The sequence below is a fragment of the Acartia tonsa genome, chromosome 6 (genome assembly GCF_053477335.1).
Source record: "Acartia tonsa isolate MP-2025a chromosome 6, ASM5347733v1, whole genome shotgun sequence".
Lineage (NCBI taxonomy): Eukaryota > Metazoa > Arthropoda > Copepoda > Calanoida > Acartiidae > Acartia > Acartia tonsa.
The window spans coordinates 12,012,750-12,035,673 of NC_137265.1; the positions used below are offsets into that span (position 1 = coordinate 12,012,750).

At 33.6% G+C, this 22,924-nt stretch overlaps 2 protein-coding genes across 2 annotated transcripts; both read right to left on the reverse strand.

Annotated features, from left to right (window-relative positions):
* Nucleotides 1-201: 201 nt before the first annotated feature.
* Nucleotides 202-20,275, reverse strand: LOC145321863 (mechanosensitive cation channel Tmem63-like). The gene is made up of 25 exons (XM_080163494.1): nucleotides 20,147-20,275; nucleotides 19,746-19,834; nucleotides 19,125-19,196; nucleotides 18,607-18,766; nucleotides 13,807-13,874; nucleotides 13,231-13,348; nucleotides 12,425-12,551; nucleotides 11,937-12,039; nucleotides 11,402-11,471; nucleotides 10,978-11,044; nucleotides 10,248-10,402; nucleotides 9,523-9,640; nucleotides 8,983-9,104; nucleotides 8,237-8,363; nucleotides 7,615-7,724; nucleotides 7,048-7,151; nucleotides 6,484-6,632; nucleotides 5,891-6,048; nucleotides 5,340-5,449; nucleotides 4,534-4,640; nucleotides 4,022-4,137; nucleotides 3,511-3,586; nucleotides 2,918-3,110; nucleotides 1,433-1,508; nucleotides 202-1,007 (listed from the first exon to the last, which is right to left on the reverse strand). Exons 1-23 carry the CDS (start codon nucleotides 20,218-20,220, stop codon nucleotides 2,919-2,921), a joined length of 2,592 nt encoding a protein of 863 aa, XP_080019620.1. The 5' UTR covers nucleotides 20,221-20,275; the 3' UTR covers nucleotides 202-1,007; nucleotides 1,433-1,508; nucleotide 2,918.
* Eaf (ELL-associated factor) lies at nucleotides 20,274-22,278 on the reverse strand. The gene is made up of 2 exons (XM_080163495.1): nucleotides 21,003-22,278; nucleotides 20,274-20,853 (listed from the first exon to the last, which is right to left on the reverse strand). The coding sequence occupies exon 1, from the start codon at nucleotides 22,103-22,105 to the stop codon at nucleotides 21,038-21,040; it is 1,068 nt and encodes a 355-aa protein (XP_080019621.1). The 5' UTR covers nucleotides 22,106-22,278; the 3' UTR covers nucleotides 20,274-20,853; nucleotides 21,003-21,037.
* Between the last annotated feature and the right edge of the window lie 646 nt (nucleotides 22,279-22,924).

A 22,924-nucleotide genomic window follows, 5' to 3' on the forward strand; every position in this document is an offset into this window, starting at 1 on the left:
GAAAAATATCATAAAACCAAGAAACCTAACTTTATAAAGATTATATTCTATGTCTTTTGTACGATGATCGACAGTAGCATGGACCAAGTAAGTTTTATTTTAAATGGCAGCTGAGAAAATCACATTTCTCCATGACGATTAGACGTACAGACATACAAAGTAAATTATAGAGTAGCTCCGCTACCAAAAAGATAATAAAACTATAAAGAACCTTTATATTTGGATTATTCTAACATTAAAATAATAATACAGAAACGTGTAAATAAAGAAATCACAAAATTTTTAATCAATTTTCAAAAAAACATATAATTGAAAAGTTTAAACTTGAGTTTGTCAGTCCGTGTGTCTGTCTGTCTAAATATAATGCTAAAAATAGATTAAATTTTCATCTCTTAATGTTGTACTGAAATTTGTGAATAATTTACCTTTTCTTAGTCAATAATAATATATTCCTTAATAATCATTTCCACTAAATACAAACCGGTTCTGAAACGTGATAAGAACCGGTTTGTTTTCCGGTGAAAAATCAGCGGATTCTTGGTCTAAACAGAAAACTTTTTGGAATCTAAATGAGAATTTTTATGATGAGGCCAAAATTTTCAACTTATCACAATATACATAAAATCTTTGAAATCATAATAAAATCACAATAAGCAATAAAAACAATTTTTATACAATTTTTTATGAGTTATATACATATTCAATGGGTTATTTTATTGTTATATTTTTTGACAGGGGGATAATTCATTAGAAGAAAACTATTTTGGCTCGAACATTTCTAGAGTTAACGACCACTATTATCTTCCAATTGTTACTTAATAAATGATAAACTCTTAAAAGAATGAAAGAAACTTATTTATTGGAGGTAAAATAGTTTTCCTCTGATGAACAATCCCTATCTAATCATAAAATTAGTGCAATACATAAGGATTTTTAATTCTTTCTAAGTGGTTTTTATTTCATAATTATAATTTTTTGTCAAAGACAATTTATGGTACTTTGGTTGACTTTGCAGTTAGGATACAATTAAAATTAGGATACTCTTACATATGGTTTTAATTGCGAAGAAAAGAAAAGGTCTGTTATGCAATATTGTATATGTATTGACTATTGATATTTAACACAGAAAACTACCTCGCCAAAGTGGTGGGGACCTTTTTCGTCTGCTATAAAATTGTTTTATGCTCTTTAGTAGCGACTTTGCTATGTTTATATTATGACGCTATTGGCTGATATTCAAAGACCCGATTAAAAGTCGGCACAGGGTACCAACCAAGTGGATATATTTAGTTACATATAACTCGTGCCCCCTCTATTCTTATACTTTAATAGTGTGACTGATCCTTGAAATTTCAATATGAGATATAACGAAACAAAAGGATCTTAATGCAAAAAAAATGAAGGAAAAGTTTAGAATTTTTTATATCCTAACTGCAAGAATTGACTAAAACAATAACTTTTAATTGTTGAATTATTAAAGATCACAATTTATATTGATTCCTTCTTGTCTTTATGTCAAAATAATGTTAGGCCAATGCATAAGAAAAAAATAAGATGTAAAAAGTGGGATGTGAAATTTCTCAGCTTGAGCAAAGAGGACGCCATTAAAGTACCCAATCCAAAAATAATATTTCCCCTATTACAGATTTAAATTAATGGTTAAATAGTTTGAACACAGCTGATTTGAGCATGCCATCCATTATTTAATTGAAGTACCCAAAACTTTGGGTACCATTTTTACCTCACCTTACTTGCTCATTCTGTCGAAATTCACATTCCTCCTTAATAGTCTATACATTCATAATATTTTGGTCATTAGCTGAATATAAAATTAAGCTTGTCATAAAAATTAGATTTAATAAAGTTTTCAAAACTGTTCTTGACAATTATGGCAAGTTTAGAATAGGTGATATTAATACTAACATTAATGGGTGGAACCTGAAGTAATGTCCATTGAAAGATAGATTTGAAACTTGATAAAATAGTTATCCATCGCATCGTATTACAGGCAGCCTTCCGCGGATATTAAAATGAAAAATATTAAGATTAAAACCAGTATTATTGCTAGCACCGATTGGCCGAAGGCCCGTGCTACTAAACTCAACTGGTATTAATTTTGTGATTTTATTTTAACATTCGTGGAAAATTATCTGTAATACATTGCTACAAAGAATTTTCAGTATGGCTGAGAAAGAACCGGTTCAAATCCAGTGGATATTAAACGTTTTCCAAACCATACTGGAAAAGGAAGATATTTTTATCAGTTACTTAAAAAAAAACATTCCTATTTTCTGTAATCTTGAATTATCTTTTTTAATAGATTCTTAACCTGACAATTAAATATGTTTAAAATATATAAACTTCCCAATTCAAAAACTATAATACGAATTACGTGAGATTTCTAAGCTACTAACTAATGTCCATGGACCTAGGGATTCGGAAAGACATTAATAAAAAGAGATAAAAATAATAATAATAATAAGCACATAAAAGCCAGATGTGAAATGCTAAGGGATAAAAAGATTTAGAACCGTTGTTTTTCATGTGAAAATTTTATTTAAGATTGAGAAATATATACATAGCCAAATTGTAATATACCATGAATTGGAAGTATTTAAATATAGACTAGGTTATCAAAAATGGCTCCAAATATCCCTTATCCCTACTTAACACTTAAAAGCTGTATTTAAAAAGGGTAAAGTGTTGATTTGGCCGAATTCTTATAATAAGAAACTTAGCATGCAAGGAATACGTAATAACTGGAATATAGATTTTTATCACTTTTTCCCCAATCAATAAATCCAAAAGAAAGTATTTACAGTTTTTTCGAGGGTGAGGGGGGGGGGGGCAAAATGAAGACATATTTACTTGGTGTATAAATTCGACCAATATAACACTTAAAGCCCGATAAAAAGACCTTAAACATTGACATTAACATTCCTAAGTACATCCGGTATAAATTGTTGAGTCCTATGGTTGGAGTGGCGCGTGGGAGTGACTGTGGGGGCCAGCACCCGCCCACCGTCCAAACTATCATTTCCCAGCCCACCGCTAGGTGTCAGCAGCGATTGTTGCGAGGATTTCTGGATGTATTGGATGGGGGATATACCCTAAAAAATATATTTGATCAGAAAAACACTATATAACAAATGTAGAATGTTAAGTATCATGGCTACATTTTAACTACGATATATCAGTCTGATCATCTATCCAAACGAGACTTACAGCTAAAAAGACTATCAACTTCTACTTAATTGCTAGATTTTTGACCTCTTGATAACTTAAAATGACTTGCAAGATTTTCTGTTTCTATCCAAGTTTAAAGAATAAATCTATAAATATAGATGTATACCCAGACAACTACCTGGATCCCCCAGTTGGGGACCCTTTCATCTACTAACAAATTGCTTTCTGCTCTTTTGTAGCGACTTGGCTGTATTAATATTCTCGACGATATTTTGATCCTCGGAGTATGGACATACAGTTATTCCTCTATTGTTTAAACCTTACCTTAAATGCATGAAAAAAGATTTGCACCAGGAATAGAAGAGAGAAAATTGTAAACATGGTTATCGAAAATATACCCCTGAAAATAATATGAAGTATTAGTATTTTCATTTCCTAAAATTAATGCTATAAAAATTTCTTGTAATTGAAATAAAATAAAGTTAATGCCTACTTGAACAACAAATTTCAACTGGATATTTAGAACATTTAAAAAAATAGTTTTTGTAAATTTTAATTGAAGTAGAACAAATTCTTTAGTTCTCGATGCTCAATAGGCAGCTGCCAATCAATCCTTTGATTGCACGATAATTGTGTTCTTATGAAATGGTTCTAGACTATGCTCTACGTCATTCACGTGCCTAACCTAACAGTTGTTATTACCTCGGAGGTAGTAAACCCGAGGTACCATTAGCTCTGACAGTATTGAAGATAATAATAAAGTATTTACCTAGGGGGAGGAGTCCCGAGGTACCATTAGCTCTGACAGTATTGAAGAAAATACTAAAGTATTTACCTAGGGGGGAGGAGTCCCGAGGTACCATTAGCTCTGACAGTATTGAAGAAAAGAAGAATGAGCTGTTGAATTAATAAGCTGATCATTACACAATTTATTGCACAGCCGTGAATGTTCTGAAAATAGAAAAATTGTAACTAAAGAATATGAAAATAAATTACGTGTTTACATTCTATGCTGTGATAGTTATCAAAAAGAAAAAAAATACGATAGGAGAAACTATTAACTTGCAAAAAAAAAACACTTTCTTAAAATAAAAAAACTCCCTAAAATATGTAATACTAGAGGCCTCTAGGGGCATATGAAAGAAGAGTTGGAAGTTACTAAGTAGATATTGGCGAGATTATTCTCTACACACAGACAGACATCGTGTTATTTTTATGAAGGTCAAAGATAAACTCAGCTAAACTGCAAAAGACTGTAGACTGTAGAGGGTGCCATGTTCACTACAGTGAATTTATTATAAAAATCAAAATTATTACCTAATGAACATTAAAAGTTTTAAAATTTACCTTATTAATTTTGGAAGCTTTATAAGCAAAGTAGATATTATATCTGTCAGTAGCGTGCTTCATAACCATGTAGAATAAACCAAAAGGGGTGATCAGCGGACAAATCACTAAAACAAGAATTTTTGTTTATTAATAATAGTTATCTATCGCATCGTTTTATAAACAGCTTTAATTACGGTTTTAATCTTATGATTGAACATTTTTATTTTCGTAGAACACTGGATATAATACAATGCTATACATAATTTTTTAGTGTGGCGAAGAACCGGTTCTAATCCACCGTATATTAATCGGTTTCGAAGCGATACTGGAAAATATATAACTCATATCTTAGCCTCTTTGTTAAAAAAATGGACTTTTGTTCGCGCAAAAATAAAATTATTACGCATCTACTTTTGTTTCCGATATTTTTGAGGCATAAAAAACAATCATATTTCGATTTACAGAAGAAATTCAAAGTAAGGGATTGAAAAAAAGTTATGGAGAGGGATGTGGGGGAGAAATATACACCCCTGAATTTTACAGCTTCTGATTCCACACAAAAATTAAATAAAATAAAACTATTCCTGTGAATATGCAGTGTAGTCAATTATCTGTTTCTATATACATATTTATTTGGATCATCTTATAATGTCTTTTTGAATGACAGGCAAATTATTTCCAAACCTGAATATGAGACTGTAAGTGCAAAGATAAGAAGCATCCACGCGTAGTTCATACCAAATTATTTACAAACCTGAATATGAGACTGTAAGTGCAAAGATAAGAAGCATCCACGCGTAGTTGATACCAAATTATTTACAAACCTGAATATGAGACTGTAAGTGCAAAGATAAGAAGCATCCAGGCGTAGTTGATACCAAATGGAAACTCGTACAAAATTTCTTTTCTCACAGAAGATATTTCTGCTTGTGACCTAAAATAAACACAAGTTTAACCCAACTAGATACAGTCTAAAATTATAAATAAATTAGTGCTAATCAATATTGATTACTTGTTTAAATCGTCAACTAACTATCAAAGGCCTGGAGTAAGTCAAACTTACAATAAATAGATAATAGGATAATTTTAGGTCAAGAAACATTTACAAAAACTAACAAAGCCTGTCTGCAAATATGAGACATACAAAATCTCTATTTCCAAAATAAATAGAAGTTAAAGTAAAAAAACAAGAGAAACAGAAAAAAGGTACACAAATATTATATATGTAAGTAAACTGGAAGGTGTAAATTGTGAAATTAATCAGTTTAAATTTATCAACGAAGTAAAGTGAAACCTTCCTTGTGACCCGTTACTGACCAACTGACCGTCTAAGTTAAATAGTAGAAAAATTATTCTACTAAAACAAATGACCCACCTGGCGAAGGCCAGTCTGAAGGAGTACATGAGTAGCTCCGGGAACCTGATGATCTCCAGCCCTGTGCCAATCAATGCGCTGGTGGTCACGTAGTTGATGAAAAATGCGCCATTATCAGGCAGGAAGATACACTCCCAGTTTATTTCGGCTGTGTCATTCTTAATAATTAAATAAAGGATATAAGTAAAGGAATCATAGGATGTGGGTAAAAGGATGACATAACTGAAGCCCTTTGTATCATGGGGGTGGGGGGGGGGGGGTAGTCTCCTTTCCCTCCTGATCCCAATGGCTTCAATTTCGTTCCAGGAGGGTATTAAAAGTATGTTTGGATGTCAGATTATAAAGAATAACCTTATAGCATTTGGTATTTTTTTTAGAAAATTTTTTCAAGTTGGTAATAAGAGTAAGCTCTGGATAAGACTAAAAATCTGATATCTAAAGAGCAGACACACACAACAAAAATCATTCCTTTCTTTTCTATAATTGCATCTCATCTTTATACATAAGAACATATATATCAAATCAATAAAACAACAATAGGCGACATACAACTAATGCCATAACATGCTTGGGTCAAATAATAAGATGTATACCTTGCTTTTCAGTGCAGACTCTACAAGACCTCTGACAGTTGTAAGACCAATGGATGGCAGGATTAGAACCATAAACAACAAATATCCAAATACTTTTCTCATAATCCACAGGTTTTCTAAGGATCTACGCCAGTGGCCCAACCAAAAATCTGAAAACAAAAAAAATTAAGTTGGCATTTTTAAAATAAAAGTAACAGGATGTCTATCTGTAGCCTAGGATTTCGCTAACCGCTAGACCGATATGCTTGTACTTCCCAATAATCTTTATAGATCCAGGGAAGGCTTGTAATTTTTTTTAGAGAGATGATGCTTCAACTCTTCCTAGAGAAATTACCCTTTAGAAATACCCCCCCCCAAAAAAAAAAAAAAAAAATCTTTAACTTTTTCTTTTCAATCTATTATGTAAAGTACAAGAGGCCTCTAGGGGATAAACCGCTAGTCATTTAAAAATTAAAACCAATTGTAAAATAAACAATGCCTTCCAGCTTATTCTTTGGATTTACACAATAAGGTTTTTCAGTATAAAATATAGCTGTTAGGAATAAAAAAAAAACTAGAACCAACCTGAATATGCAACAATTACTGGTAGCAGGGCAGACAATGTCCAAAGGAGAAGAGTTGGCAGAAAATCAGTTATGTAGGATGGCATGCTCACTTTTATCTCATTTCTGTTCATATTTATATTATCAACATGTTATTCAGTGGCGCGCACAAATAGTTGACAAAGGGTGTATGAGGGGGGTAAAAATCCAGATTATACCAACAACGAAGTTAATTCGAAAAATAAATCACGAAACCTAAAAGGGATTTTTAGCACTCATAACTGACGACCTTTTTGTCTGCACCACTAATATTATTGTAGATTTATTTTGCTTGTTGGGTACCTATACATTATTCCTGGTAAAATCAGAAAGACATACTACAACTTTTAAATTCTAATGAAAGGGAGTTGAAACTCTCTTCCTGCATTTATTTTTTTCTTATAAATAAAGCTGTTATCTGATTAAACAAGTGGGTCTTGTGTACGCATTAAAACAAACGTATTTTAAGCCTTAATTTAGAATTACCTTATTTTTTGCATATATTTTAGTTTTAGTATTTTTTGCAGATTTTGTTAATGATAATATTTTCCTGATTGATTCTGTATTAAGGAAAGGTAAAGTTTCTAGCAGGTTCATAACATAGGCTGGTGATGTACAGAAGAACAGGACAAGAAACAATATTGTGTTAATTACCCACACCTAAAATTATAAAAATTAAAATAAAACAGTAACTTTAAGGACTTTACTTTCTAATTGTGTCACAAAAAGCGGCTTAAAAGCATTCAAAAGCAGATATTTTTTCTTTGTATAACATGAACTTGGTTATATACTCTATATTTGCTAATGTTCGTCTGTAAGACCTCTTGATATATGAAGATTAGCTTTTATGGATATTGTCATCATTGTTTGTCCAATAATTACAATAATTCTAGTTAATCTAAATTGTTAAAAGTTGTCTCATAATAGAATTTAGTGTTACCATGGTTGGCGGGAAGAGACATTTGGCTGCTTAATACACTAGTCCCCAAAAGTCTTATAAAAACTTTTTTTTTTCGTTGAGCCTTGGGGACTTTATTGAATTTTGATTGGTTGGTTCATTTAGTTGAACCACAAATTGTAATCTGCGGAAGGTGTAAATTTGTTTATCATCATTGGGAATGTTCATCAATTTATCGGTCAATGACATATCCCTTTAAATCTCTGAATGTTACCTTGATGATTCTGTAATTACTTCTGTTCAAGTTTTCCCAGTAGATATCCTCTGGGGGCGGGGCAAACCTGACCTCCCATGTAGCAGGGCGTAGCTCCTTGTTCAGAGATGAATCCTTCGGGGAGGATCTAAATTTTTGTTCAATAATATTCATAAAATGATAAGGACTATAGTTGAATGATTCAAAATTATGTTAATCTATTTTAGGCAAAGTAGACATATCCATAGTGATCTATTCATGGTTACCCGGGCAGAACTGATTAGGATTTAGGTTGTTTATTGTTATACCTAGTAATTTTAATTGTAATTCTATTTGTATCTTATATTTTTGAATTTTATTACTTTGTTTAAATTCTATTGGCCAAATAAATATGTTTATGTTAAAAACTTTTATATGCCACATTATATGAAAAACCGTTTAGATTGGTTTGCACAGTTGCTTTATTATACACGTGACAATGCCAGGGAGGATAAGTTAGATAAATGCATTGGCCACTAAACAGGTACGATGCATTACAAAGTTAAGTTACGTATGTAAATATATTGAGAGGTGTCTAATTGTATAACCCTGTGGGGTTCGTATAATTAGAAAAGGAAAACCCAAAAAAACATGTGGCGATCAAACATTTTATTATAAAGTCTTTCATTGCACTACTCCTGTAAAAAATCAAATTTACGTAAACCAAAAAATTATACCTATACTTGATAAATGTTGCTGACAACAAAAAATGTTATGTCAAGGCTTACCCTAAACAGCAGAATTTCTTTTGGAAATCTTTCTTAACTGCTTCAGCTGTATTAAGATTGTTAAATGTAACAAAGGCCACTCCTATTGGCTTCTTATGTAAATTTTGTTGTTCCTCTTCAACCTAGAATTATCATTTAATATTAGTTGTGCTGGAAAAGACCTACGGGGGGTAAGTAAAACAAGAATGATAAAAAACAAAGTAGAGGAGCACAAAAAATCACGGATAGACAAACGGACAAAGTGTGTTAAAGAAAGATAATCAATGGTCATGAACAAGAGTTGGTAAAAAGGAGATAAAGGAGAATGATAAATGTTTGGAAAATCGCGAAACTTTTACATACATAAATTTTTATGACTTTTGTATCATGACGTACAAACAAACGGACTAAGTAAGACTTTTACAAGATACAATTTAGAATGAGGAATCATCACAAAAAAAGTCTAAGCTCGTAATTATAATGACAAGGTGAGTGAGTTAAGAAGGTCCTCCCCCTTTTAAATAAAAAGATTAAACATGAGGGCAAAAACAAACCACCTACCTCCTTTCTCAGGTCTGATTCTCTTTGTTGATAAAAATCCAGGGCATCAATGTTGTTGATGGAGCCGCAAGTGCAACAACCAAACACAATGCCACAGCTGTTGTCATTCATTTGTAATCTTTATGTAATAGTTATTTATCGCATCGTATTATGGACAGCTTTCCGCGGATTTATAAATGTACAATTATAAGATTTAAACTAGTTTTTTTACCCCGAGATGCCGAAGGCTCGGACTAACGAAACTGGTATTAATTATATGATTTAAAATTCGTGGAAAATTAACTGTAATTCGATGATTTTTTATTCTCATCTTGATTTATTCTTTTTGGACAATTCAGCAATTGTATAAAAATTGCCCGATTTGAAAACATCGCCGGGGAGGTGGAATAAAGGGGAGACAATAAAGGGTTAATAGTTATTTATCGCATCGTATTATAAACGGCTTTCCGCGGATATAGAATGTACAATTATAAGATTAAAACCAGTTTTTTTTAGCCCGTGCCTTATGATTGTACATTTTTATATTCGTAGAAAGCTGGATATAATACGATGATAGACATAGTTTTTTCGTATGGATGAGAACCGGTTCCTATCCACCAGATTTGAATGAATACGAGAAATTTATTTATTGAAATCACCCTATGACATTTGCTGGAATCCTGGTCCCTTATCCCTGTTTCATACTAAATCATCATTTTACTAAAAAATAGTTTATGTCGACCTACCTTTCCCCCTTCTTAGAAATATAATTTTCACAATAGTTGACCGCTCTCCTCGCCTTCTCCAGCTTGGCGGTCAGGGTGATCAGTTTGGACACAAAATATGAAATTTGGACATCTTCCACGTCATATCCAGGAATGTCAGTTTCATCATATGCTTCCTATAAAGTAAAAAGACATTTAAGTAATCATCATTTTAGGAGGGACATGTATATAGGAAAATGGAGAACAAAATAATGTTACATTTAATCTGCTTTAATCTATTGAAATAAAGAAATAGGCGTAAAGTATTTTGTTAACATTGTAATCTCCGCCAATTTAATAGCTTTAATATGAATTTAGTAGATAAACATTTGCATCATGGAAAGAAAACGAAGTAGAGGGTTTCGTCATATTTTCACTTTAGCTTTTGATAGGTTATTTTAGGTTCGGTAATTGGTAATGATTGTCCCGAAGGGTTAGGAAATAGGTCCTGCAGGGTTAGAGCCCCCCGCAGGGCCTAGAAATAGGAGAAAAGCTACTGTAAATATACGACGAAACCCTCTACTTTTATTTCTTTCCATGATCCAAACATTCTTGTCTGAGATATGTCGGTTTCAAAGCTTTCCCCACCGCGTCAAACTAAAGAAAATAAGGAGTTGAAGATTTACATCTATTTTATTTCTACTGCTTAAATCTTCCTAAACACAGACAGACACACATCCCACTACATATTTATATTTCAAAAGGTCCAAACCTGGAAGTGTCTGATGATCAAATCCTTTTTACAATACTTCTCAGGAATTAAATCAAACATCAGAGTTCTAGAAAAAAAGGAAAATCAGGAGATCTTAGTGCTATAATGTGATGGTATGAAATAATTCTATCGTTGTTTTCAGTGCTTAACAAGCAATTAGTGTGAAAGCACTATTTGGTGTTTAAAATAATATCTCCTTATGAATAAGAAATCAGAATTGTAGGACTTTAAAAAAGTAATGTATTATATTACAACGTGGATATTAAAACAGTGGAAATATTTTCGTCAATTAAGGTTGCTAACATGGAACTCATTTAATGGCCAGTTCGTTCATCTTGTAGACGGGGAGAGGATGTGGGACCCATGACACTCTGGTGTAACATCCAATTAATAATATATCCATTATGAAAATGTGTTTTCTTACCTGGAGCTAATACAGCTGGTATCCCCCTCCATTCTTAAGGTTACAGAAAACCTTCTCATAATATATATTCCTACAACAAAAGAATCAAATGTAAAGGGGTAGTTGCAAGAAATTCTTTTAATTTTAATGAACCACATATTTATTCCTTTATAATGGTTTAAACCATATTTATAGGGCATTTATTTGAAAGAATTTCAATTTTCTACCACTTAGTTTTAAAAATATCAAGACTTGAAAATCACACTCTTTGTTATATAGACAACTATCCCTATCCTAATATAAAGAACTTACTAGCTCTTTGTTGCCTAAAATAACAAACATACTTTAATCAGTCACATGTAGCCTTGAAATTATCTTAGAATAACACAATAATGCAGAAAAACAATACATTTTAGCCCAATAATGATTATTTGTGACTAGCTAATATTTTTTGCATGATTAGCTTATTAACAATTTACATTTCTATGTGTATTCTGATCAATCTAAATATCAACACTTTGATTACACGACCTTTGTTTTGAAGTAAACTACTTACCTAGTGGTATAAACAATACTGCAATAACAATATGAACCCACAAAACTTCAGCATCCGCGGGTAAATTTGAAATGGTTGTGTGTCCGAAACTGGTTGTGTCACCCTAAAATAAGGATATTTATTAAAACAAAATTAGTTTTCAAGATAACCAGAACATAAATATCCTTTTTATAATAGTAACAGGATGTATGTATATGTGTGTGTCTGTCTGTCTGTCTGTCTGTGTGTACAGAACTCTTTTACAATCTAGTTTCTCATTGGTCGTGGGATGGTTTATAACTATTTTGGGGGAGGGTAAACCACCCTCTAAAGAGAAAGCACCCTAGAAAAAAATCACTTCTCAACTAAAATTTATTTTACTTTTAAAATCGGGGTGGGTATAAACATTAAGGACTTAAAAAATCAACAGCTAAACATTATCTCTTTATGAAAAAACGAACCAAGTTAGTCATTATGTAGCTATACATTTACCAAACATAAATACAAACCTGAACATTTCCCATGGTAAAGTTGATGGGTAGAATAAAGACCATACAGATGAAGGTGATGATCATAACAAAGATGATCATGTGTCTTTGGAAATTTATATACTGTAGAGCATCGTGGCCACATTTTCTAAACAAACATGAAAAAGAAAATTATTTTGGATAATATTAGCTATTGGAATTCAATGTTTCACTAAGGGTTGGTTAATAGCACAAACTTCATAAAAAACATTTGCTTTATTTATTCCGATATTCTACGGAAAAATAACCCATTGATTGCTAGACTTTTGATTTGTGCCTGCTTTGATTTCTGGCAAATGTTTTCTTTTCTCTTATCAGTGTAGGCTAAGATTAGAACTTATCACATTATGAACTATATAAAAAAAATATAATAGTAACCAAAGTTTTAAAAACTCGTTAACTTATTCATTAGCTAAAAATAATTAGGGTAGGTACTTTTATTGAATTTTCATCGATTGACCCAGAACTAGTAGTGTCCAAACTTTTCATCCAATACTTTTCATATGTATATTGGTATTTTTGTATCATCATCATCAATTTATCGTCTATTGTCTTATCCATAAAGATATCAAATAATTATTTAAGGTCATGATGTTTACATGATTATATCATGTAAAAAATTGCTGTAGGTAATAAGTTAAAAATCAACATGTTTGAAGTTAACGTACGGACTTTCTTCAATAGGTAGCACAATTCTAACATGTCTAAATTAACGAAAAGAGCTAATGTACGTACGGACGGACCGAACCTAATAATAAAAAACCTTCGCTATTAAAAATTTATTATACCTTAGTATCATATCATCTGATATGGTGAAGATGGATGTGACCCAGGAGCAAATTCCTCTATCCACATCTCCCCAGTCTGTGGCGGACGTCAGGGATTCAGACTCACTTTCTATTCCACCTAAATAAGAACGTTTTATTACAGGCATCGTGGGATTTGACGAGAGACGCAAACAAAATCAAACGTAAACTTTTTGATCTCAAAATAATATTTCTCAGTTGGTAGGATCCCACCAAGATAAGTAATCCAAGAATTTTTTGGGGTGAAAAATGCAAATTGGTGAAAAACTGGAAAAGGTTTATTTAATCTTTAATAAAGTGACTCCTAAATTATTTAGCTACAGTAGAATATTTGTACTAAAATTTTTTTAAAAAAATGAAAATCTTGTTTAGTAGAACAGCAATAAAAGTTATATTTATATGAAAATGAATTAAAAATTGACTAGAATACAGTAAAAGACCACTTTAAGGCCCATTATGGGAATCAAACTATCTTAACTCACTTCAAGTAAAACCCTGTTACTTGTACGTAAAAGCCAAAAGGAGGTACCTAGTAATTAAAAGTAATAAAGTTCTTACCATTTTCAACTGTATTCTCAATAGGTTCATCATCATTATCTGTTGTAGAGAAAAATACTTGTGTCCATCTTAACAAAATATTTTGTTTAATACCTAGTTTTTTGTCTTATAATATTATAGACAGCTTTCCGCGGATGTTAAAATGAAAAATTATAAGACTGAATCCAGTTTTGTTAGCCCCCAATAGCCGGAGGCGTGGGTGAACAACAAAGCAGGAATTAATTTTACAACATTACTCTGGTATGACTTGTGTGTCTCTTTGATCCACTATGATACATAAAGGGGGACGTAACTGAAGCTTTTTTGATGCTGGGGGGGGGGGGGGGGGGGGGGTTTTCTCCGGAACCACTTGATGAACCGTGCAAATTTTTTGGACTTAAACTTCTAGGGGTATGAACATCTTATGGTTTCAAAGTCACCCCCCTACCCCCAACCCCTAGCCCTCCGGGGCTCCAAAAAACCCTAAAAATGAACCTAACTTTAATTTTCTCAGAAACCATTTGACCAATAGGGATGATTTCTTAAACTTAAGCTTTTATGGTTATAAACTAACTTTTAGATTATAAGTCACCCCCCTGCCGCCAACCCCTAGCCCTCCGGGGCTCAAAAAAATCCTAAAAATGAACCTAACTTTAATTTTCTCAGAAACCATTTGACCAATACTGATGATTTATTAAACTTGAGCTTTTATGATTATAAACTAACTCCTTGATTATAAGTCACCCCCCTGCCGCCAACCCCTAGCCCTCCGGGGCTCCCAAAAAACCCTAAAAATGAACCTAACTTTAATTTTCTCAGAAACCATTTGACCAATAGGGATGATTTCTTAAACTTAAGCTTTTATGGTTATAAACTAACTTCTAGATTATAAGTCACCCCCCTGTCGCAAACCCCTAGCCTAGATATACCACACTTTTCTGGGATCTTGCTGCGTCAAGTATCAACTGTTGGGAATATCAAAGGATGACTCCATGCAAAATTTGAGCCGGATCCGGCAAAAACCGGCCGTGAATTTTATGAAAAACCGGTTTTTTCCGGTTTTTAGGGGGTATCTGTAAATCGATTCAGCTGGAGCAAAACCGGTTGGAGGTACAAAAAATTTTACTTCACATGAAATTTAGCCAATGCAATTGCCTACAAAAATGTACTTCATCATCAACTTGATTGGACAACTCATTCCCCTCCTAAATGTCCATTAAAACCTCGGAAACGGCAAAAATCGTCAAAAATCACGCCTTCGGCGGCAAATAACGGCTAAACGGTCAGCCGGAGGCAAATGAAACATAAATAAAGAAATGTCCGCCTTAAAAAGTTGTTCAACATCAAAGAGATGCTTGAAGTCTCTAAAACGACTCCTTCCCCTCCTTTAAGGGGAAAAACTGAAAAAACGTGATTTTCAAAAGTATGCCCACTTCGTGGGTGTGGGGGGCACTGAACCCGTCACCCCAGGGTCACCAAATATAAAGTCTAGGCGGCCCACAATGCTGAATTTTCACCAAGTGAAAGTCTTGTGTCATTATCTCTTATGAGAAAAAAGTTATTAATTAATTAAAATTTCAAATTGTGATTTTTTGATGGATTTCTTTGATGAAATGACAGGCTGGTCAATTTTTAGGCCATTTTTTGCTGTTTTCGGCCCGCCACGCCCAAACGGTTTGAGATAGTCTCACGGGACCTTTTGCCCAACCTAATTCTGGTTATTTGTAAGGTCTAAGAAAAAAAAAATCCCGGATTGGATGAAGCACGACGTCGCTGCGCGCCGTCAAAAATCGCTGGTCGGCTCATTTTGCCCCCTCAAACCCTCACCTCGTGCCATTTTTTTGTGTAAAGATTATAATTATAATCTTTTGCGTAAGTCTGTTTTTTTTCCTAGACCTCACAAATAACCAGACTTAGGTTGGGCAAAAGGTCCCGTGAGATTATCTCAAACCGTTTGGGCGTGACGGCCCAAAAACCGCAAAAAATGGCCTAAAAATTGACCGGCCTGTCATTTCATCAAAGAAATCCATCAAAAAATCACAATTTGAAATTTTAATTAATTAATAACTTTTTTCTCATAAGAGATAATGACACAAGACTTTCACTTGGTGAAAATTCAGCATTGTGGGCCGCCTAGACTTTATATTTGGTGACCCTGGGGTGACGGGTTCAGTGCCCCCCACACCCACGAAGTGGGCATACTTTTGAAAATCACGTTTTTTCAGTTTTTCCCCTTAAAGGAGGGGAAGGAGTCGTTTTAGAGACTTCAAGCATCTCTTTGATGTTGAACAACTTTTTAAGGCGGACATTTCTTTATTTATGTTTCATTTGCCTCCGGCTGACCGTTTAGCCGTTATTTGCCGCCGAAGGCGTGATTTTTGACGATTTTTGCCGTTTCCGAGGTTTTAATGGACATTTAGGAGGGGAAAGAGTTGTCCAATCAAGTTGATGATGAAGTACATTTTTGTAGGCAATTGCATTGGCTAAATTTCATGTGAAGTAAAATTTTTTGTACCTCCAACCGGTTTTGCTCCAGCTGAATCGATTTACAGATACCCCCTAAAAACCGGAAAAAACCGGTTTTTCATAAAATTCACGGCCGGTTTTTGCCGGATCCGGCTCAAATTTTGCATGGAGTCATCCTTTGATATTCCCAACGGTTGATACTTGACGCAGCAAGATCCCAGAAAAGTGTGGTATATCTACCCTAGCCCTCCGGGGCTCAAAAAAATCCTAAAAATGGACCTAACCTTAATTTTCTCAGATACCATTTGAACAATAGGGATGATTTCTTAAACTTAAGCTTTTATGATTATAAACTAACTCCTAGATTATAAGTTACACCCCTGCCTCCAACCCCTAGCCCTCCGGGGCTCTAAAAAACCCTAAAAATGAACCTAACTTTAATTTTCTCAGAAACCATTCGACCAATAGAGATGATTTCTTAAACTTAAGCTTTTATGGTTATAAACAAAATTTTGATTTAGAAGTCACCCCCCTGCCGCCAACCCCTAGCCCTCCGGAGCTCCAAAAAATCCTAAAAATAAACCTAACCTTAATTTTCTCAGAAACCATTTGACCAATAGGGATGATTTCTTAAACTTAAGCTTTTAAGGTTATAAACTAACTCCTTGATTATAAGTCACCCCCCTGCCGCCAACCCTTAGCCCTCCGGGGCTCAAAAAACCCTAAAAATGTATCTAACCATAATTTTCTCAGAAACCATTTGAAAAATAGGAGGGCTAGGGGTTGGTGGCAGGGGGGTGACTTATAATCTAGGAGTTAGTTTATACCCATAAAAGCTTAAGTTTAAGAAATCATCCCTATTGGTCAAATGGTTTCTGAGAAAATTAAGGTTAGGTTCATTTTTAGGATTTTTTTGAGCCCCAGAGGGCTAGAGGTTTGAGGCAGGGGTGTGACTTATAATCTAGAAGTTAGTTTATAATCATAAAAGCTTAAGTTTAAGAAATCATCCCTATTGGTTAAATGGTTGTTGAGAAAATTAAAGTTAGGTTCATTTTTAGGGTTTTTTGGGAGCCCCGGAGGGCTAGGGGTTGGAGGCAAGGGTGTAACTTATAATCTAGGAGTTAGTTTATAATCATAAAAGCTCAAGTTTAAGAAATCATCAGTATTGGTCAAATGGTTTCTGAGAAAATTAAAGTTAGGTTCATTTTTAGGTTTTTTTGGGAGCCCCGGAGGGCTAGGGGTTGGCGGCAGGGGGGTGACTTATAATCTGGGAGTTAGTTTATAATCATAAAAGCTCAAGTTTAAGAAATCATCAGTATTGGTCAAATGGTTTCTGAGAAAATTAAAGTTAGGTTCATTTTTAGGATTTTTTTGAGCCCCGGAGGGCTAGGGGTTGGCGGCAGGGGGTGACTTATAATCTAAAAGTTAGTTTATAACCATAAAAGCTTTAGTTTAAGAAATCATCCCTATTGGTCAAATGGTTTCTGGGAAAAATAAAGTTAGGTTCAATTTTAGGGTTTTTTGGAGCCCCGGGGGGCTAGGGGTTGGCGGCAGGGGGGTGACTTATAATCTAGAAGTTAGTTCATAACCATAAAAGCTTAAGTTTAAGAAATCATCCCTATTGGTCAAATGGTTTCTGAGAAAATTAAAGTTAGGTTCATTTTTAGGGTTTTCTGGAGCCCCGGAGGGCTAGGGGTTGGCGGCAGGGGGGTGACTTCTAATCTAGAAGTTTGTTTATAACCATAAAAGCTTAAGTTTAAGAAATCATCCCTATTGGTCAAATGGTTTCTGAGAAAATTAAAGTTAGGTTCATTTTTAGGATTTTTTAGAGCTCCGGAGGGCTAGGGGTTGGCGGCAGGGGGGATGACTTCTAATCTAGAAGTTAGATTATAACCATAAAAGCTCAAGTTTAAGAAATCATCCCTATTGGTCAAATGGTTTCTGAGAAAATTAAGGTTAGGTTCATTTTTAGGGGGGTTTTGAGCCCCGGGGGGCTAGGGGGTGGGGGTAGGGGGGTGACTTTGAAACCATAAGATGTTCATACCCCTAAAAGCTTAAATCCAAAAAATTTGCACGGTTCATCAAGTGGTTCCGGAGAAAACCCCCCCCCCCCCAGCATCAAAAAAGCTTCAGTTACGTCCCCCTTTAACTTAATCGGATTAAGTATGGTATTTGTTTAAAAAAAACAAAGTTATTGCCTCTTTGTTTGTATAATATTGAAATAATAAAGATTTTTTGAATTCTAATTTCTGTATCTTTAGATTTGGGTTACAGTCTCCCTGCCAGAAAAAAACTTTCAATTAAAAACAAAAATGAATTAGACGTTTCATAAATCTTGCACAAAAACAACTATACCTGGATTCATCATCCTCTCTGCGCATAATAGCCAGCCTGCCATAGTTGCCAGCTGCCCGCCGTAGGATTCCAAACAGGATGACTAGAAACAGCCAGCCAAGGACATTGATCAACAAGTTCTGTGGTATTCCTCCGTAAGGGTTACCAAACTCGATAAATTCTATAAAACAAAATGTTTTATTTTTAATTGAAGTGCAATTACAAAAAAAATAGGTAGGTATATTAAAAAGAAGTGTAGAAGCCGCCCGTCTATATTTTCTTGAATTATAAAAAGAATCCATTAACAAAAGATTTTTACGTTCTATTTTCTTTCCTTTCCTATTTTATTTGGAAAATCGAGCAATAAGCATTAATATGTTTCTTATCTAGAAAAACAAGTTTTGTCTTCAAGATATTATGTTACTCTATAAATATGAATTTAATATTAAATAGATAAACAAGGATGACAACATCCACAAGTAGCGAATTATTATTTCAAATTATAGATTAGATTCGTACTAAAAATACATATTACATACCTGTTGTATTATGGCTCAGAATATAATAATTACATTTCTCTGGGTCTGGGTAGATTGGGGTGTATGGAACTACTATAACAACAACAAAACAAGTTCTATTTAGTATTTCTTTAAAATAGATGTACGTGGATATAATGACAGGGGAAAAATTGTCGTCAAATTAAATTGCTATTTCCCCTATCGTTTCTTGGTCAGTTAATTCATTCAGTAGAAGGGAAGAAGTGGGGTTAAATGATTAAAAGGGGAGAATCGTTATCTTAGCCCGCTGCATGTTTTACTTTACTAGAGAACATTAAAATCTGGTGTAATATCCAAGTAATATATCCATTTTCTTTAAAGAGTTAAATAATGGTTTTATCTCCGGTAAAAATTTCAGAAAGAAAATGTGTCCTTTTTATAAAAGCTTTAGGAATAGTGTTTTTTTAGGTTAATAATAGGTAATCTGCTGTGTTGATTTTTTCATGAAGAATATTGAAATAGTCATTCAATATGATTTAACAAGATTTATATTTTAAAACAATTGGGGTTGGATGGGGGGGGGGGGGGTTCTATCTCGACTAAGAGGCACTGTGAGGGAAATCACCCAAATTATCTAAAATCTTTTGATTGATTTGTTTCTTCCTGTAGTGTTTCTAGGCGGAGTTGGGGGTGGTGTTGGAGTAAAGATACTCGTAAGGGTAAACGTAGATCCATCATCTATATCTCTCACGCCTACCATAAACATAAAAATTATAATAAATATATTATGTACGTCCTCAGAGAGAGGGGACAATGGGCTGTTTATTACACTAGTCCCAAAGTCCTTTAAAAACGTTTTCTTATTCGTTAGCTTAACAACTTTGGGGACTTCAGTGAATTTTGATTGGTTGGCTCATTTAGTTGAGTGTTCAAACGCTTCAACCACTAATTTTTAATCTACAGAAGGGTTAATTTTTGGTATTAACATTGGGAATGTACATCAATTTATCGGCATTTGTGTTATCCCTTTAGATCCCTGTAATATAATATTGATGTTTTAGTTTCCTGGAGCCAACGAGAAAGGTGTCGTAGAGGGCGGAGTAGAAAATACGCTCAGTTCTGGAAAATTTACACTCATTCTTGTTGTATAATTATGGATTCATCATACAATTTAAAATATTCATAATTAACCTGAAAAATATGTAAAAATAACATTTATTTTAGAAACATTTTAATATAAATAATTAACAATTAAGATCAGATGTTTTAACACAGCTAATAATAATAAGAAATATGACCAACAAAGACTTGAACAAATAATAATTTTGATTTTAGATTTTTTTATTTCCTAAAATAAATTTCCTTAATTTAAGCACGTTTTACGAGAAAAGAAATCGCAAATTAAGAACAGATTCTAGTGAAATAAATAGTAGAAATTCTCTAAATATGTAGGTATAAATAATAATCCTAATATAAGTCTTTGCTCTGCTTTTCTGACTGTTAAAAATGGTAAAGCTCTTGTCATTAACAATACATATTGTACTTAGTAACTACTACTAGAGAAAAAATAAATAGGTACCTATTTTATATAAGAATTAAGTACATGCTTTTTAGAGTAGATTCTAAAGTACACATAGAGAAAAACGGACAACCTACCCATTTTCAACAAACATTTTAACATGTATGTAACCCTATCTAATTTTATAGATATTAGTTTACATTACAATACGTAATAACAATAATATATAATTTTTATAAGGTGATAATTTTACTGATAAAAAATCAAACAGGTCAAAAAAGGATTTCACATATTTTCAAAAGGTTTCTTTAAATCTAAAAGCATAGGTATTTTAGGCAAAATTTTAAAAAAATATCGAAGATTTTAATTTTATTTTATTTTGATGTATAATCCTTTGTAACCCTGAAAAAATGACAATAACACTAAAAAAATGTGCCTAATCGCTGTCTGAATCTTCAGAGAGCATAAGATCATCAACTAGACTGGGAGCAGACTGGGGCTGTATAACTGGCAGACTGGGGGCTGCTGCTGACTTGCTGTGCGACTTGTGATGTTGCTGACTGGGACGTGACGTGGGCAGCACCCCATTTGCTTGATGCGGGGAATGGTGAGCTGGCCTGGCGGTTGGCAAAACTCCGCCGCCTCGTTGATACCCGCCATCCTGGACGCCACCACCAAATGTAGGCATACCGCCTGGTCCACTGGGAGCTGTGGATTTTGCAGCATCTTCAAAATCTGAGTCATCGTCGCTGGAGCTGCTACTACTGTCGCTGCTAGAACTGCTAGAGCTAGATTCTAAGTTTGAGCTGTTGGGAGGGGGTTTGTTGTTGCTGGGAAGAGGTGTTGGCCCAACCCCACTCATACTGTTAAAACTATGGGGTGCCTTGGGCGGAGGCCTAGATTTAGGCTGTGCATGGGGAACTGGGCTACTCCTGCTGACCTGCGACTGACTAACTGATACTGACTGAAAGTCTGTATCCATGTCTTTGACACTGCTAGATCCGTTCTTCTTACTGCTAGACCCTCCAGGAGCCGACACACGGCCGCCAGAAAAGCTTGGCTTTGTTGGAACCTGCCTAACTTCATAAGGATTTGGTAAAGGGGCAGACGGGGCAGAAATCTTATCTAAATCTAATAACATTTTAGTGTCCGACTTTTCAGGGCGAGTCTTCTTTAGCAAGATCTGTTTGGACACACGTTCGATTGTTATTTCTCCAGTATCATGGTCAATAATGAGAACACATTCTTTAGGGTTAGCCTGGCTCAAATGACCTTTGTAATTAGTTTGCCCTGCCCCGTCGACATGAGGCAAAGAAACTGCTACAGATTTATTTTCTCCAACTTCCAGCGTACCTTCTCTTTCTTCATCAATAGATACAGGTTTAAAATCATATCTAATAGTGTCATATTCAACTCTGTTGTCTCGCTTCTCAAAACTTTTGCCTACTTTTAATATTCTAGGTTTGGATCCCAGCACTTGGGATATAGATACGTTGTCTGTCATATTTAAACAAAAAGTAGTCTAGTAAGATAGAAATAGCCTGTGTAATTCTACAATATAATTCACTGATATTCACTAATAAATTAATTATCTATTAAAATGTTTAATACATGAAGTTATCATTGTTTTTTCATCACTGAGGCAAATTAAACTCCATTTTTATTCTTTTCAAATGAAAAAATCTGAAAATAAAAATGTTAATAAGATTAGGTATCCATAGTATAATAATTAAACGAATTATATCACATGTACGTAGCGACAGTAAAATATAATACAGAAGGAGTAAGAATTTTATTTTGGGTAGAAAATTGCCAATAAATCATTCAATAAATAAAAACGTATTTATATTTTTTTAAAGGACGTTTTACAAATAGGTAAAAATACCTACGTATAAAATACATATAGGGAACATAATATGAAGAAATATAGCTTCCTTTAATAAATAAGATACAGATTAAACAAGACTTTACAAATACAATAATATTTTAGAAATTAACATCCTTTGGTTGGCATATCCTTGCAAAAAAAAGGAAAACTTAGACAATCAAAATCATGTTTAAATTATTTCAAAATTTATAATATAAGTTTTTTCATTTAAAAATGAGTACTTTATCAAATTCACTTTAATTCTTTAAGTATTCAAAAATAATTGCATAATTGGCAGATGCCTATAAACAAAGGCCTTAAATTAGGCAATAGTACTTTGTACACAATAAAATGAAAGTAAAATTGCCCTTTACGTAGATCTATTGACGAAAAAATAAATCACGGCTTTTAGTAAAACAGTTTTTTTTATTTATAAAGAAAATGTTTTAGTAGCTA

What these genes read in the sequence shown, in the direction of transcription:
- LOC145321863 (XM_080163494.1), bottom strand. Translation starts at nt 20,220, where the DNA reads ATGAGTGTAAATTTTCCAGAACTGAGCGTATTTTCTACTCCGCCCTCT. An exon ending in TTACCATGGGAAATGTTCAG is followed by an intron (nt 12,040 to 12,424) that starts GTTTGTATTTAT and finishes TCCTTATTTTAG; the next exon opens with GGTGACACAACCAGTTTCGG. An exon ending in TCTTTTTTCATGCATTTAAG is followed by an intron (nt 3,111 to 3,510) that starts GTAAGGTTTAAA and finishes TATATTTTTTAG; the next exon opens with GGTATATCCCCCATCCAATA.
- Eaf (XM_080163495.1), bottom strand. Translation starts at nt 22,105, where the DNA reads ATGACAGACAACGTATCTATATCCCAAGTGCTGGGATCCAAACCTAGA.